The 18,193-nt window shown below is 35.9% G+C and overlaps 1 protein-coding gene across 1 annotated transcript in view; it reads left to right on the top strand.

Moving 5' to 3' along the window:
* The window catches only part of POLK (DNA polymerase kappa), a 71,150-nt gene that overhangs the window by 15,645 nt on the left and 37,312 nt on the right, over nt 1-18,193 (top strand). Inside the window, exons 2-3 of the mRNA XM_081826714.1 lie at nt 6,754-6,916; nt 14,271-14,390. Coding sequence (XP_081682840.1) covers nt 6,782-6,916; nt 14,271-14,390 — 255 coding nt within the window. The 5' untranslated portion in view covers nt 6,754-6,781. The remainder of the gene's footprint in view (nt 1-6,753; nt 6,917-14,270; nt 14,391-18,193) is intronic.

Raw genomic sequence — 18,193 nt, 5'->3', positions numbered from 1 at the left:
ATTTTTCACAATTGTTAAAGGTCCTGAGTGCCCTTATTTCTGAGTGTAAACAAAGTCTTCATTGTTAGAGATTCTGGAAGACTTTACCAAATATGCAACTCATCATCAAAATAGGAACTTATACACTGAGCTTTGGAGAATTTACCATTGAATTGACACTTTAGTTAATGTGTTTTGTATCAGGATATTTTTCATTCTGTACTAAAGAAGCAGATAACTTCAATTATTTATTATATAAAAGTGAATTTTATATGTCTGTAGGATTAGTTAGAGTGTAGGCTTTTTAACAGCCTTCTGTCCCATTCTTCTTCATTGGAATAAATTAAATGAATAGAAAGCTCAGGAAGGAAAAAGGCAATCGAAGAAGTACATGCATAGTTCTCTCAAACGCTTTATGTCCTCAGTAAAAACTTGTGTTTTCTTTTAGCATACATCCCCATGGTTTGGGATCTGTAGAGTTACATTCTTTCTTTTTTTTTTTTTTTTGTAAAGATTTTGTCTATTTGTTTGACATAGAGAGACACAGCGAGAGAGGGAATATAAGCAGGGGGAGTGGGAGAGGGAGAAGCAGGCTTCCCGCAGAGCGGGGAGCCCGATGTGGGGCTCGATCCCAGGACCCTGGGATCATGACCTGAGCTAAAGGCAGATGCTTAACGACTAAGCCACCCAAGTGCCACCGAGTTACATTATTTCTATTATTTCTCTTGGTGATACATATACATTTAAAATCTTTCAAATCATTCTGAAATAGTTTTGAATTTTTTGTTTATCTCATTTTGCAAAGATATTAAAAACTAAAGCCAGAAATACAAAGTTGCATCCATGCCCTCATTCCCATCATATAAAAATTGTGTGCATGTAGTTTGAGTACATGTGTTCACATAGGTGTGTGTAAAATAATTGGAGAGGAACATAGAAAATAATCTGTTAAAATTTGGGGGTTGTGATTTTTATTTTCTTGAAAAATTAAAAAAATTTTTTTTTTTTAAAGATTTTATTTATTTATTTGAGAGAGAGAGTGAGAGAAAGAGCACAAGAGGGGGGAGCGGGAGAGGGAGAAGCAGACTCCCTGCTGAGCAGGTAGCCCGATGCGGGACTCGATCCTGGGACTCCAGGATCATGACCTGAGCCGAAGGCAGTCGCTTAACCAACTGAGCCACCCAGGCGCCCAAAATTTAAAAATATTTTTACAATAAATGAAAATGAAAAAGGAATTTTTTTTAGTCAGGCATTAAGTGGGAAATTACTTTAAAACTAGGGTAATATTCTTAATTCATGGAATTTAAATGTAGATAGTAAAAACATTTAATCACAGCCTGAAGTTTTGTTTAATCTGTTTAATCTGTTCAAACAAACCTGTTAAATATTTGAGCATTTAGAGGATTAAAAATAATATTTGTTCTTAAGAAATATACAGGTTTTTCTGGAAGAATTTTTGGGTTTGGTTATTTATATGTGTTAGAAATAGGAAGCAAGCTCCACTTAGGAACTTAATGTAGTTTAGTTTTCTATCCTTGTCCTCTTTCCCCCCACCCTTCCTCTCTATCTTCTCTCCTTTATCTCTTTTACTATCCTTAGTATGTTTTGCATATTTTCTGGTAGATTAATTCCAGGTGACTTTGGTCAATGTGCTAATCACTGGTGATATTGTTTACATAGTTTTGTGAGCTTTTTATAGGTAGGAGAAATCCTGCCATTCTAAAACTTCTTCCTTAGAACTCCCGCTTAAAAATCTAATTTTCCATCCTTACTACCACTAAAAACAAAGGTTGGCCTTATATTTTTTTAAGTGGTAACCTGAATAGTTAGTGGTAGAATCAGACTGGGAAGAACTTGAATATTTTCAGAGAAAATGTACTTTTAAACCAATATACTAAACCACAAGAACCCAAGTTCTTTCCTTTGCGTTGTGTATAACGATTTGTGCTTCTGAGTTGAAGTGAAACAGACTGTCTTTGTAGTATCAAGCTATAAAAATGTTTTATTTTCTTTTTCATAATCATAGTACAAATAGTTTTTTGGGAAGCAAAACAAAATTCATCTATATGATCCATGAACTTTGGCTTTTTCTTGAGGATGCTTACAGTGAACCTTTTTTCCTTCCACAGTCTCTGTATCTTGAAGAGAGAGAAGTAAGGAAAGTCAGACTAGTGATTATCACAGCTCTGGAAATTTGGCTTAACTTTAATAATAACTATTGATTGAGAGTTTATTATATCCCAGATGCCACTAGGCACTTACATACTTCCCTCACAAAGCCATTTAAAGTAGTATTAAATCTCACTTCCCAGAAAAATATGGAAAATACTTTGTGATAATCTTTTGTGCATCTTTTGTGAATATTATGTGATCATCTCTGCTGGGAGCTAGCTCTCCCTTTCAATTTATGGATTTCTAAAGAAATTTAGTCAGAACTAATGGGGAGAATAGAGATAACTAGGACAAATGAGAGATTCTAGAAATTTGAAAATAACAGAAATACTAACCAATAAAAACAAAAGCAGGTTCACCACAGGGACAGAAATGATAGTACTAAAAGGAACTCATAGGAATTCAAGTATACTAAAACTTAGTATGTTTTATTAACTTTGTCCAATAATTTTTTGTAGATTTAGATATAATTGGAACGTATTTAATCAAAGAAATTAAACAAGGCAATTTAATTTCCCAAAGAATAAATATAAGCTAGAATCCTTTGAATATTAATGGAACCTAGCAAGCATTCTAACATGAAAATCAAAACACAAGTCCCAAAAGCTTTAATCATTTTAACTATCAAATATCTTAGGAAAGTAAGGTTTATAAAATCAAAGATAGTTTAGCTCATATATCTTTACATATTTAATGTTGAAATGAGGAAAAACTACAAGTATTTTAAAATTATTAACTTCAGAAAAGTGGTTTTTGTCACAATCTTTTTCTTTTTTTTAAAGATTTTATTTATGTATTTGACAGAGCGAGACAGCGAGAGAGGGAACACAAGCAGGGGGAGTGGGGGAGGGAGAAGCAGGCTTCCCACTGAGCAGGGAGCCTGATGTGGGGCTCGATCCCAGGACCCTGGGATCATGACCTGAGCCGAAGGCAGACACCCAACGACTGAACCACCCAGGCGCCCCTGTCACAATCTTTTAACATAGCTGTGTAACCTTGCTATGTGAATAAAAGAATGAAAAAATGATATAAACTGAGTTCAGTCATCCAACAAATTATTTATTGAGCACCTACTTTGTGCCAAGTACTGTTTGAGGCTTTTGGGATACATCAGTTAAAACAAACAAAAAGCAAAGTTCCCTGCCCTCTTGGAGCTTCCATATTCACAGGAGAGATAGACAGTAAGCATAATAAGCAAACCTATGTTTATTGCTATGTTAGGAAATGATAAGGGCTATGAAAAACATGGGGGCATTGGGAAGAGGGGGCTGTTAATCAGGCTGAAATTTAAATAAGGAGGTCAGGGTAAATCCTCATTGAGAAGGTAACATTTAAGCAAAGACTTGAAGGGAGTTTAGTCAAGAGAATAGCTAGCTGAAGAACCCTAAAGGAGAGAGTTCAAGGTTAGACCATGCTTACCAGATTTGAGGAACAGCAAAGAGACAAGTGTGCCTGGAGAGTAGTGAGCAAGGGGGAGAGTATTAGGTAAGAGGGTAGACAGGTAACAGGTAATTGGAATCCAGATTCTGTTGGGACTTTGGCTTTTATTCTGGAGTAAGATTGGGGTGCTGTTGTTTTCAGCAGAAGAGTGATGTGACTTCATTTGTGATTTAGAAAAATCAGGTTGGGCTATTGTGTTGATAATTGACTCCATGGAGGGCAGAAACAGACCATTTAAGAGTTTGTTGCATTAATCCATGCAAGAGATAATGGTGGTTCAGACTAGAGTGAAAGCAATGACAATACACAATAGGTTAAATTCAGGGTACATTTTGAAAGCAGAGTCCATAGGATTTGCTGACCATTTGGATGTGGGGTGTATGAGAAAGAGGGAGCTCAAGAATGACAACAAGGTTATTTACATGAGCAACTGGAAGGGAATGGAGTTGCCATCAACTGAGATGAGGCTCAAGGCTGCATCCAAGTGGAACTGGTTTGAGGGATGGAGGTAGATGACAAGATCAGTTTTGGATATGTTAAATTTAGGATGCCAGATGGGCATTTGGACTGTAGCTATAAACTTGGAAGTCATTAATATGTAGAGAATAGTAAACTTATCCTCATGAAACTAGACATAAATGGTCTGGTAATTGGGCATCAACAAGACAGAAGGTAGCTGAAAACTAACTTTACCTGCCACAGCTTTGCCTGGTACCAGCATTGCTGGTAATAACCCAGTTCTTCTGACCCAATTAGGGGCCAAAAGCAATTCTTTTCAGAGTTTTTGGGCTAACTAAAATATTCTTTATGCAGTAGTAGGTATTCAATAAATGTTTCTTTTCCTTTCATACATTTCATCACTTAAAGGACAAGGCAGCTTGGGGCGCCTAGGTGGCACAGTCGGTTGAGCATCTGACTCTTGATTTCAACTTAGGTCATGATCTCAGGGTCTCAGAGCCCTGAGATGGACTCTGGTGCTGAGCGCAGAGTCAGCCTGAGATTATCTCTCCCTCTCCCTCTGCCCCTCCCACTCGTGTTCTCTCTCAAGTAAATAACTCTTTTAAAAAAATAAAGGACAAGGCAACTTAAATGTAGTATGTCTGCATTCAGCATCTTCACTCTTCAGTGGTGTTGGTTTGGGGAAAATATGAATGAATTACATTCACCAGTTTTATTAGAAAATGGTAAGTAATTGGGCTACTAAAGCATAACACAAAATATAGGATGATATTAGGCTGAATGTGATAGTTGAAAAGTCATATGATAAAAAGAGAAAACTAGCTTATATTCTCTTGGGCACTGGGAAACTATAGCACCAAGTGGTCCTATATTTTGGGCACGTTAGAATAACCTGAGCATTCCTTAAAAAATACTGATAACTGGTTCCTACTCCCAGTCCTTCTGATTTATTTGTCTCATAAGTAGAATCAAACAACAACCACCTGAACTCATAGATGCAGAGAACAGATTGCTAGAGGTGGGGTTGGGGTAGGTGAAGTGGGTAAAGGTGGTCAAAAGGTACAAACTTCCAGCTATAAAATAAATAACTCATGGGGGTATAATTATAGGATGGTGACTATAGTTAATGCTGTATCATATATTTGAAAGTTGCTAAGATTAGATCTTAAAAGTTCTCATCACAAGAAAAGAAATTGTATAACTATGTGTGGTGATGGAGGTCAACCAAAAAAAAAAAAAAAAAAGGAAAAGAAAAGTTCATTAAGGCAGCATAGAATAAATAGAATAAACGAGCCCTCCCTAAATCATGCAAATAAGAAATCCCTGGCATAATTTGTTGTTAGATGCATGGCAGCTGTTCACCTGGTTGTTTCTTTATAGCATAAGTGAACTCAAATTGGAAGCAGCTGTGATGTTATGGCGGCTGTATTAGCTTGGAGTAAGAAGATTTGGATTCACACCAGTTCTTTGGCTCTTTGGCTGACTTCGGATTGCCAATTCCCTTAACCTTCCTGAAACTCCCAATTTCTATCTCCCTAGCATGAGAATAACCAAATCTGTCTTGCATGGTTACTATAAATATTTTAAAAAGCTAATATATGTGAAAGTAAATGATAAAGAACTATTTAAAGATATTAAAGAATTATTTAAAATGATTTTTCTTAACTTTAGAAGTGATATAACATTATAAAATGTAATAATTTCCTAGAAGTGAATAGATTATTATTTTTTCTTTTTTTTTATGCTTATGTTAATCCCCATACATTACATCATTAATTTTAGATGAAGTGTTCCATGATTCATTGTTTGTGCATAACACCCAGTGCTCCATGCAGAATGTGCCCTCCTCAATACCCACCACCAGGCTAACCCATCCTCCCATCCCCCTCCCCTCTAGAACCCTGTTTGTTTTTCAGAGTCCATCGTCTCTCATGGTTCGTCTGATTATTATTTTTTCTATATTTTTTCCACTGCTTTAAAAAATGGAACTCTGAGGCGCCTGGGTGGCTCAGTTGTTAAGTGTCCACCTTCGGCTCAGGTCATGATCCCAGGGTCCTGGGATCATGCCCCGCATCGGGCTCCCTGCTCCGCGGGAAGCCTGCTTCTCCCTCTCCCACTCCCTCTTCTTGTGTTCCCTCTCTCGCTGTGTCTCTGTCAAATAAATAAATAAAATCTTAAAAAAAAAAAAAAAGGAACTCTGTATACAGTAAGTAATGAATGCTGTTGAACTTATCATGTTTAGTAGAGGAAGTGTTATTTTGTATTTATTTCCTATACAGTGTGTTAATATGTGAAAAACATGAACTTTGGACTCAGGCCTGGGTTCCAACACAGATATTGTTGCTTATTAGCAAATGTGTGTCAGTAGACATGTTCTAAGACTCAGCTTTCTTTTCTCTTTATATTGGGGATAATAACATTTGCCTTTCAGGGCAGGGTTGCTGTATGAGGTTCAAGTGTCAAGTGCCAAACATAGTAGCTGGCACAAAACTTGCAGGAAATGTTAATTCCTTTCTTCCCTCTGAAAGTACAATAATCTAGGGATAGTAATTTAAAAATCTGAGTAATAATAATTTCTCAATGACTAAAAATTCTTAAATGTTTTACTTGTTTGGCTGATTCTATATCATTTTAACTTTTAAGTGCCCACCTCCTCACCATGAATGCTTTAAAAAGCACTGTTTATTTTTTGTGTTTTTTCAGATAATAAAAAAAGCTTTAAGTTTACACCATGGATAGCACCAAGGAGAAGAATGGCAATCACAAAGATGATCTTCTGCTTAGGGTGGGACTTAATGATAATAAAGCCGGAATGGAAGGATTAGATAAAGAGAAGATTAACAAAATTATAATGGAAGCCACAAAAGTATGTTTCTTGTTAATTTTGCTATCACTAATTTAGTAGCTTTTTAACTTTCTGTTTAAAATAAAATCAGTAGGGGCGCTGGGTGGCTCAGTTGGTTAAGCGACTGCCTTCGGCTCAGGTCATGATCCCGGAGTCCTGGGGTCGAGTCCCACATTGGGCTCCCGGCTCAGTGGGGAGCCTGATTCTCCCTCTGACCCTATCCCCTCTCATGCTGCTTCTCTCTCTCTCTCTCAAATGAATAAATAAAATCTTAAAAAAAAAAAAATAAAATAAAATCAGTTTTAAATATCTTTTTTATTATAGTCTTTAATATTTTAATGTATCTTATTAAAACAAATGGGTATGGAATAATCTCCCTTTTGTTCTGTTACTCTTGCTCTGGCCATCCAGTTTTCTGCCTCACATACACATAATGTGCATGTAAAAGCAAAATAACATACATGTTCATTTCTCACCCTTGTTCTTAATAGAATACTGTAATTGTTGTGTTTTTTGTTTTTGTTTCAATTAATGTAACTTGGAGGTCTTTCTTTATAAGTAAAGATCTTCATTTTTATGCCTGCAGTGTGACTATAACAAAATTTTTTGAACCAGTCAGAATGTTTATTTATGAACATATACGTCATTTCTAGTCTTTTGTTTTTAGCAACAATACTACAGAGAATAGCCTTGTATTTTATAACATTACACGTGTAAGAGAGAGTCTAGAAGTGGAATTATCCTACCACATACAGAGAGCAAAAAAGGATATGTGCATGTGCCATTTTTATGAATTGGCCAGTTGCCCTCCACAGTGGATGTATCAATTTAAATTTCCACTGCCGGTACACGAGAGTACGTTACCCTGGCGCAACTGTGCCAGGGCAGTGTGTAACTAAGCTTTTGGATTTGTCAGTCCACAGTAACGTAGTGTAGCATTAATTTGCGTTTCTCTTATGAAAAGTGAGATAGTGCATCTTTTCAGAGGTTTAAAAAGCCACTTGTATTTTCCTTTTTTTGCAAACTGTCTCTTCTCGTCCTTCGCACAATTTTCCATTAAAATTATTGTATATCTTTTGACTTTGCTTATGGTACTTTGTCCTGTGCAGAAGTTTTTTTTGTTTGCTTTTTCATATGTACTTGAATTAGTCAACTACATATGCTTTTCTCCAAAGTCCTAAATGTTTTCTTCTAACATTTTTTGTTTCATTTGTATATTATGAAATATCCATGTAGAAAGGTGTAAAATTTAAGAAAATATCCTTATTCTTAAGAAATGCATGCTGATATCCACAGCAACTCACTTTTATTTATTTATTTATTTTTAAGATTTTATTTATTTATTTGAGACAGAGAGAATGAGAGACAGAGAGCATGAGACGGGGGAGGGCCAGAGGGAGAAGCAGACTCCCCGCCGAGCAGGGAGCCCGATGCGGGACTCGATCCCGGGACTCCAGGATCATGACCTGAGCCGAAGGCAGTCGCTTAACCAACTGACGCACCCAGGCGCCCCAACAACTCACTTTTAAATGGTTTAGCCAAAAAGAGGAAGAGGAGCATTTGTGTGTGTTCGTGTGTGTGTGTGTGTGTGTGTATGCATGTTTGTGCAAGTGCACATATAGGAGTTGGAGTGTGTGTATGTGCATATACATGAGAGTTGTGGGAGAAACTAAACGTAACAGGAATCTAGGGGAGGACATATGGATGTTTACTGTACTATTCTTCCAACTGTTAGAAAATTTGGAAATTCCAAAATAAAAAGTTGAGCGAAAAATAATATTTTAAGTGTTTAACATGGAGATACCATTTTAAAAGGAAAAGAATTGAGATGAAGTAAGCAAACAAAATATATGGACCCTGATTGGATCTTGGTTTGAACAAATATTTTTGGAACATTTAAGGGAATTTGAATATGGAGAGTGTACTAGATAGTATGAAAGAATTATTGTTAATTGTATTAGCTGTGAAAATGCTATTATGATTATGTAGGAAAATGGCCTTATTTTTATTTTTATTTATTTTTTTAAGATTTTATTTATTTATTTGACAGAGAGAGACACAGTGAGAGAGGGAACTCAAGCAGGGGGAGTGGGAGAGGGAGAAGAAGGCTTCCCGCAGAGCAGGGAGCCCGATGCGGGGCTCGATCCCAGGACTCTGGGATCATGACCTGAGCTGAAGGCAGACGCTTAACGACTGAGCACCTAGGCGCCCCCTTATTTTTATTTTTTTAAATTAAAAAAATTTGGGGGGGAGAGAAAGAGCAAGTGCAAACAGTGGGGAGGGGCAGGGGCAGAAAGAAGGGAAAGAGAGAGAATCTCTAAGCTGGCTCCACACCTGGCTTGGAGCCCCACGTGGGGCTCGATCTCAGGACCCTGAGATTATGACCTGGGCTGTAATCAAGAGATGGATGCTTAACCAACAGCCACCCAGGTGCCCCACAATGACCTTATTTTTAAAGATGCATAAGAAAATACTGTATGGAATAGTTAAATGTCATTATATCTGTAATTTACTTTAAAACAGTTCAGTTAAAAAAAAATCAATGAAAGGGGCACCTGGGTGGCTCAGTCGGTTAAGCGTCTGCCTTCGGCTCAGGTCATGATCCCAGGACTCTGGGATCGAGCCCCACGTCCGGCTCCCTACTCCACGGGGAGCCTGCTTCTCCCTCTCCCTTTGCCTCTCCCCCTGCGGGTGCTCTCTCTCACTATCTCTGTCACTGTCTCTATCAAATAAATAAATAAAATCTTAAAAAAAATTTTTTTTAAAGTCAGTGAAGGAAATAAGGCAAAATGTTTGTTGTTAAATCTCAGTGATAGTTTTATATATTTGTTTATTGTACTGCTCTGTTTCTCTGTTTGAGACTTTTGTGAAATTTTGACCATAAAACTTAAAAATAGGAATAAAACCTATGCCCCTAGTTTTCAGGTTAAGAAATAGAATATTTAAGCCATCCTAGATTTCCCTATCTTTCCTCTCTCTTCTCTGTGTCCCAGTAACACTTATTAAATAGTTCGTCCTTTTCTTACTGATCTGCAGTGCTTTCTTCTATTCCACTGGATTATTTGTTATTATATCTTTACGGCATGATCTTAATTATAGTACTTTATAATAAGTCTTGATAACAGCTAGGACAAGTTATTTTTTTGCACTTTGTTCTTTTTCAAGAGTATCTAAGATATGCTCAGAACTTTGCTCTACCACATAAACCACTGAACAATGTGGGGATTAGGATCACTGAACCCCACCCCCCACATACACACACAGTTGAAAACCCATGTACAACTTTTGAATCCTCCAAAATTAACTGCTAATAGCCTACTGTTGACTGGAAGCTTTACCAGTAACATAAATAGTTGGTTAACACAAAATTTGTATATTATGTGTATTATATATTACAATAAAGTAAGCTAGAAAAAAATATTATTAAGAAATTTTAAGGGAGAGAAAATACATTTATAGTACTGTACTGTATTTATTGAAAAAACTCCATGTATAAGTGGACCTGTGCAGTTCAAACCCATGATATTCAAGGTTCAACTGTATAGATATATCAATCATAGAACGATATATACATATCATCTGTTTGACATGTATGAATCATGTAATATATGTATACATATATGATTTATATTTTATATGCCTTACATATATTTATATATTAATATATTAATATATTTATATATTTTATATATTATTTCTCTAGTGTGGGGGGATGGGAAGTTCATCATAAATATCTTTTTTAAATTGAAATTTTCTAATTGTTACGGCTTCACAGCAGTGCAGTTTACTTCTTTAAAAGTTTTATCAGAAAATTTAAACATACACAAAATTAGAATACTAAAGTGAATTCCTGGGTAATCCTCACCCACCATCAATAGTTACCAACATTTTTGTAAATATTGTTTCATCTATGTTACCCTTCCTACTGAATTTTGGAGATAGAGATTGGAGTATTTTAAAACAAATCCCAATAACTTGGACAAATTTCAAGAAATTTACAATTTTTCCAAAACTGACTCAAGAAAATATGGAAAATCTAAATAGATCTTTAACAAGGAAATAATTTAGTAATTAAAAATCTTCCCTGTACCCGTCCCCCCCCAGCAAAAAAAACCAGGTCACAATGGCTTCAGTGGTGAATTTTTTTTTTTTTTAAGATTTTTTATTTATTTGTCAGAGAGAGAGAGGGAGAGAGCACAAGCAAGGGGAGAGCAGGCAGAGGGAGAAGCAGGATCCCTGCTGAGCAGGGAGCCCAATGCAGGGCTTGATCCCAGGACCCTGGGATCACGACCTGAGCCGAAGGCAGACACTTAACTGACTGAGCCACCCAGGCATCCCGTCAGTGGTGAATTTTATCTGACATTTAAAGAAGAAATAATACCAGTATGCCACAAGCCCTTCCAGACAATAAAGAAGGATGTAACCCTTACAAACTCATTCTATGAGATCAGTATCACCTTGACATCGTTGCCAGACAAGCAGAAGATTATAGATCATTGTGAATATAAAAGTCCTCAACAAAACATTAGCAAACTGAATCCAACAATATAAAAGAAAGGTTATATACCATGACCAAGTGGGATTTATTCCAGGAATGCACTTTTCTCCTAAAATCAGGGACAAGGCAAGGATCCCTTCTCTCATGTCTTCTATGCAACATAGTCCTAAAGTTCTAGTGTAGTCAGGCAATGAAAAGAAATAAAAGGCATTTGGAATGGAAAGGAAAAACTAAAACTATCTCTTCACAAATAACATGATGTTACATATAGAAACTCTTAAGGAATTTCAAAAGGAATGCCACAGTTTTACCATGAAAATTACAAAAATTCATTGAGGGCAGGTAAAGATTTAAAAAATGGAGAGACAGGGCATCTGGGTGGCTCAGTCGGTTAAGCGTCTGCCTTTGGCTCAGGTCATGATCTCAGGGTCCTGGGATCGAGCCCTGCATCGGGCTCCCTGCTCTGCGGGAAGTCTGCTTCTCCCTCTCCCACTCCCCCTGCTTATGTTCCCTCTCTCGCTGTATCTCTCTCTGTGTCAAATAAATAAAAATCTTTAAAATAAAATAAAATAAATGGAAAGACATGTTCAAGAATGAGAAGACTTAATATTGTTAAAAGGATAGTTCTCCCCAAATTGATCTGCAGATTCAGTGTAATTCCCCATCCAAATTACAGAGGCTTTTTTTTTTCTTCTGCAGAAATTGATTAACAGACCCTAAAATTTATGTGGAAATGCAAAAACATCTAAAATAACCAAAACCAGAGTGCCCGGGTGGCTCAGTTGGTTAGGTGTCTGCCTTTGGCTGGGGTCATGGTCCTGGGGTCCTGGGATCAAGCCCCACGTCAGGCTCCCTGCTCAGTGGGGAGCCTGCTTCTCCCTCTCCCTCAGCTGCTCTCCCTACTTATGCTCTCTCCCTTCCTCTCTTTCTCTCTCATGTAAATAAGTAAAATCTTTAAAAATAAAATAAAATAGCTAAAACAGTTTTGAAAAGGAAAAACATGGAGGTCTTTGACTTTCCTGTTTTAGAACTTACTATAAAGCTATAGTTCTCAAGACAGTGTGGTACTGTCATAAGGTTAGACATATTGAACAATGGAGCAGAATTAAGAGTCCAGAAGTAAATCTTTGTATTGATACTTTATTGATTTTTGATAAAAGTACCAAGGCAGAAGGATAGTCTGTTCAGCAAATAATCCTGGGACAACTGGATATCCACATGCTAAAAAGATGAACTGAGACCCTCAATTCATACCATACACAAGTTGAACTCAAAATTGAGTGAAATGTAGAGCTAATGCAGTAAAAACTTCTAGAAGATAGGAGAAAATCTTTGAGACATTTGGTTAGACAAGCATTTATTAGGTACGACACCAGAAGCGCAATCAATAAAAGAAAAAGTCGGCAAGTCAGACCTCATCAGATTTCAAAACTTTTGCACTTCAAAGACACAATTAAAAAAGAAAATGATAAGCAACATACTAGTATAAAATATTTGCAAAATATTTATCTGATAAAGGATTTACATCCAGAATATACAGAGAATTCTTACAAATTATTAATAAGACAACCTAATAAAAAATGGGCGAAAGATATAAATAGACATTTCACTAAAGGTATAAGAATAGCTCATAAGCACATGAGAAGATGTTCAACATCATTAGTCATCAGGGAAATGCAAATTAAAACCACAGTGAGGTGCCATTCACAGTATTATAGCCTAGAATGGCTATGAGATAGACAATAACAAATATTGATAGGATATGGAAAAATTGGAACCTCATACATTGCTGGTGGGATTATAAAATGGTTCAACCACTTTGGAAAACAGTCTGGCAGTTCCTCAAAAGGTTTAACATGGAGTTAGCATATGACACAGAGATTCCACTCCTGGGTACCTCAGGAAAGTGAAAACATATGTCCATGCAAACATGTATATACAACTGTTCATTGTAGCATTTTTCATAAAAGCCATAAAGTAAACATAATCTAAATTTCCATCAACCTGATGAGTGGATAGATGTAGATGTTATGTTTAGTGATGGGATGATAGGTAATTTTCTAAAAGTGATTTTCTACATTTTCTTTAATGGCTAACATTAAAATTTTTTAAATACTTTATTTTTTTTATTTTTTGTTATTTTTTTAGAAAAGGTGGGGTGGGGGAGAGAGTCTTAAGCAGGCTCAGTGCCCAGCATGGAACCCGACACAGGGCTCAATTTCACAACCCTGATATCATGACCTGAGCCAAAATCAAGAGTCAGGTGCTTAACTGACTAAGCCACCCAGGCGCCCCTTAAGTGCTTTTTAAGTAAAAGTGAAGGAGATAACCGATGACCCAAATGACTAAGGCCTCGGATATGCCCCGTGGATCCTGTCTAGGACACATTGTTATTTTCTAAGTAACATATCTGTACTCATCTCAAAGAGTTTGTACTGTGTAAATACTGCCTCAAAAATTCTAGGTAACTATAAATTCATTTTACAGGCGAGGAAATTGAGACATAGAAAAATTAAGTAGTTTTAAGGGTTCCCAGCTAGTAAGTAGTGGAGCTAAGTTTTTTTTTTTTTAAGATTTTATTTATTTATTTGAGAGAGAGAGAATGAGAGACAGAGAGCATGAGAGGGAAGAGGGCAGAGGGAGAAGCAGACCCCCCCGCCGAGCAGGGAGCCCGATGTGGGACTTGATCCCGGAACTCCAGGATCATGACCTGAGCCGAAGGCAGTTGCTTAACCAACTGAGCCACCCAGGCGCCCCTGGAGCTAAGTTTTGAATTCAGTTATTCTGTTTCTAGTCTATACCATTAGCCACCATGGTTATACTACTGATGCTTTCCTTCTGACACTTTTCTTGTGCTTTGTTTGTTTTCTTACATAGGGATCCAGATTTTATGGAAATGAGCTCAAGAAAGAAAAGCAAGTCAACCAACGAATTGAAAATATGATGCAACAAAAAGCTCAAATTACCAGCCAACAGCTAAGGAAAGCACAATTACAGGTATTAATTTAATTGTTAAATAAAGTGGAAGCTGGTAGAATAGTAATTGATAGTTAAAATGCATCATGGTCAAGTCATAACTGAAAACAAGGTAATATGTAAATGTTCATTATATTGTAAGGAATAAAATTTGACAGAGGTGCATACTTTATTAAATATTACTCTATTCTTTTACATCAAGACCCCATACCTAGGCATTGTCACCTCCATTATACAGAAGAATAAATGGAGCCCTAGTTAGGGTAAATAACTTGCCTAGCTTCAGAGCTAGGATTTAATCCAAAGCTTATGTTCTTTTTATTATATACATATTTTGTAGCTAGAAAAAGGCCACAAGATAAATGTTTTCTTCAATGCCGATTTTACAAAAATGATTTGGGGGAACATGTTAAGTAATTAAATTAGAACTTTAACACATAATTGTGTTGTACTAAAACTAGGGTAGAATGCCAAATGTGCATGAATTTTTAAGATAAAACACCAGACTGGAGACTTTTGGCTTCTCCACCATCTTTGGGGAATAAATACTCAAGAGTTTGCTCCAGTATTTAAAACTATTTCAGGAGGAAGGTTTGAGTAGAGCAAAGCTGCAGGGCATTGTGTTCTCATAGTTCTCATAGATCGAGAACTCAAAGTAGTCAAGCTTCTGCTAGTAAAACTGAAGTTTACTTTTATTTTTTTAATTTTATTTTTTATAAAGTTTACTTTTATTTTTTTAATTTTATTTTTTATAAAGTTTACTTTTATTATTTTCTATTATATGTTGTTTTTTCCAATCATAATTAACAATAAACTCCTAATTATATGTATATTACTCTCACAATAGACTTCCTTTCTAATTGTATCTGTCACGTAATATTACATGGTATAAAGTTTACTAATTTTAAAGACAGTTTTTACCCTCTATCAAAATCTGATTCAATTTAATAAAGCACTTTAGGCCATTAATAATGATAAAATTATGTTAATCTTCTATGCTACAAAATTCTTCTCAAGATAGAGTTCAGAAATGATAAATTTATTCTTCTTTATCAAACTATACTGTGTCATTTTTTTCGTATATGCTTTCCTAGAGCACAAGCTAATTTTTTATCTTATGTGTTAAGTGGTCTGCTATCATGGCAAAAGATCATTTGCCTTTGTCTTTCAAACCATCATTTTTAGTGCTTCAGAGTGTTCTACTATATGGAGGTACCAGACTTTATTTACCTTATCCCACCAGGGTTTCAGTTTTTTGTTTTATATATAACCTTGTGATGATCATTCTTATCTATATATGTTTGCACTCTTGTCCTGTTATTTTCACCAAACATGGTACAGTTTTACATTTTCAACATAAGAGTGCTAGTTTCCTCACATATTTGTTTAAAACTAGATTTTATTAATTTTATCAGTCTTTTAGCTTTTGCTGGTAATGTCCAAATATTATTTCATGGTTATTTTAATTTGTCCTTCTTAGATAATAAGACGGAAAGAATATGTTCTCTCATATTAGCTGTTAATATTTCATTCCTATGGGCATTTCCTTCCTTTTTTATTCTATTAGTATATAGGCTAAGTAGCTGGCACAAGAGACCCCAAAATACAATGGTTCAAATCAGATAAGAGTTTATTTCTTTCTCATATAATAGTAAGTAGTTCCAACTGATTGGGTGGTTCTGCTCACCATAGTAATTTAGGGACATCGGTTCTACATCGGGTGTTCTATCATCCCCTAAGTGTTATCCTTACCTGGACTGACAAAATAGGATTATCTCTAGTCTGTATTTCAGCCCCCAGTAAGGAAGAAAGAATGAGGGGAAAAAAAATGAAAGGTGAGTAATTTGCTATTCAACAAGTAAAAGAGAAGTTGCTCATATTACATCAGCTCACATTCTTTTGACAAGAATTTAAGTTTCATGGCCACACCTAACTGCAGGAGAAGCTGTACAGAATATTTTCCAGCTGGGTGGCCATATGCCCAGATAAAAATCTATTACTATGAAAGGAAGAGAGAATGGATTTGGGGGTTCAACTAGCAGTCCAAAACAGTATCCTCTGCCTATATTTCTAGAGGAGTTTATATGTTTTTCTCTTGATTAATACATCTTATCATAAGTTAAACATTTTTGTCCTCTGCCATTTGTTGTAAATATTTTCCCAATATGTTGTTTGTCTTTTAATCATGCAGGGTTTTTTTTTTTTTTCTATACAGTTTTAAATGTTTATGTAATCAAAAACAGCAGTATTGAAAAACATTTTTTTCTTGGCTTTTGTATTGAAAGCATAGAAAGTTATTCCTTACAACCAAGCCTATATGTTCTTTTAGTATTTTTATAGATTTTGTTTATCTTTAGTCCATTTGGAATTTGTTTTTGTTTTTGTTTTAGAGGGAGAGAGAGGGAGTGGGGAGGGGGGAAGGATAGAGGGGGAAAGAGAGAGAGAATCTTAAGCAGGCTCCCTGCCTAGCGCAGAGCCTGAGACATGGGGCTCTATCTCATGCCCCTGAGATCATGACCTGAACCGAAATTAAGAGTCGGAGGCTTAACTGACGGAGCCACCCAGGCGCTCCTGGAATTTGTTTTAATGTAGGATGTTAAGTATTTTTTTCTTAAATGGTGAGTGTTATGTTTTCGCTAATAGTATTATTCTTTCTAAATGGTGATTCATTTGTCCCAACACCATTTATTGAATCATGAGTCCTTTCTCCACTGAACTGAATGAGGCACTTCCATATACTAAGTTCTCATTGTACTCATTGATTTGTTTCTGGATTCTCTCTCTTACTCAATTGAATCTTTTCCTGTATCAGTACCATGCACTTTTAGTTATTCAATGATAATAACACTTTAATATCCTCCCTTGCTACTATTCTTTAAAATTTTTTTCTCATACGTTGTTTCTTTCAAATAAATTTGAGCATCCTTTCAACAAGTTAAAATTCCATTCTGTCCGTAATAACATTGTTTTTAAAATGATATTAATCCTTGGCAATTTATTTTCAGAACTTCTTTCTGGCAAGTTTTATTGATCTATACAAATATCTCTAATAAAATTTTAAAGATAAAATGCATATGAATCATGCAATAAAATAACTTTTTGCTGTTTGCTCTTTTTAAAGCTCATATCCTTAAATATGCTAATAATTTGAAGGATTAGAAAATACTTTATATTGTATAACAGAGCTTCACATTTTGTTACAGTTTTAGTTGACCATTTCTTGGGAGACTGACATCTTTTGCAAGGGAAGTGGCAGGAAATATGTTTTATGTTAATTGTTAAATTGTTTCATTTGTTGAACTTCCTTTAAAAGAAATTGTATAAATGGAAGGAGATTAAGGAAATCCTAAGGAATCTAAAAGATCTGAGAGAGAGGTTTTCATGGGAAATGCATTTCTATTCTAGAGTCATACAATTTCCAAGTAATAGATTTTATTATGTGTACTACGGTCGTAGGAACTATTATTGCTAATCAAGCTGTGGTAACTAACCTCTGTTGGCATGAACTCCCACAATTTTTTTTTTATTCTTATGTTAATCCCCATACATTACATCATTAGTTTTAGATGTAGTGTTCCATGATTCATTGTTTGTGCATAACACCCTGTGCTCCATGCAGAATGTGCCCTCCTCAATAGCCACCACCAGGCTAACCCATCCTCCCACCCCCCTCCCCTCTAGAACCCTCAGTTTGTTTTTCAGAGTCCATCGTCTCTCATGGTTCGTCTACCCCTCCGATTTCCCCCCCTTCATTCTTCCCCTCCTGCTACCTTCTTCTTCTTCTTTTTTTTTTTTCTTAACATATATTGCATTATTTGTTTCAG

The sequence above is a fragment of the Leptonychotes weddellii genome, chromosome 7 (genome assembly GCF_054177405.1).
Source record: "Leptonychotes weddellii isolate Sample4059 chromosome 7, ASM5417740v2, whole genome shotgun sequence".
Taxonomy (NCBI): Eukaryota; Metazoa; Chordata; class Mammalia; order Carnivora; family Phocidae; genus Leptonychotes; species Leptonychotes weddellii.
This window is presented reverse-complemented; position numbering and strand designations above follow the sequence as displayed.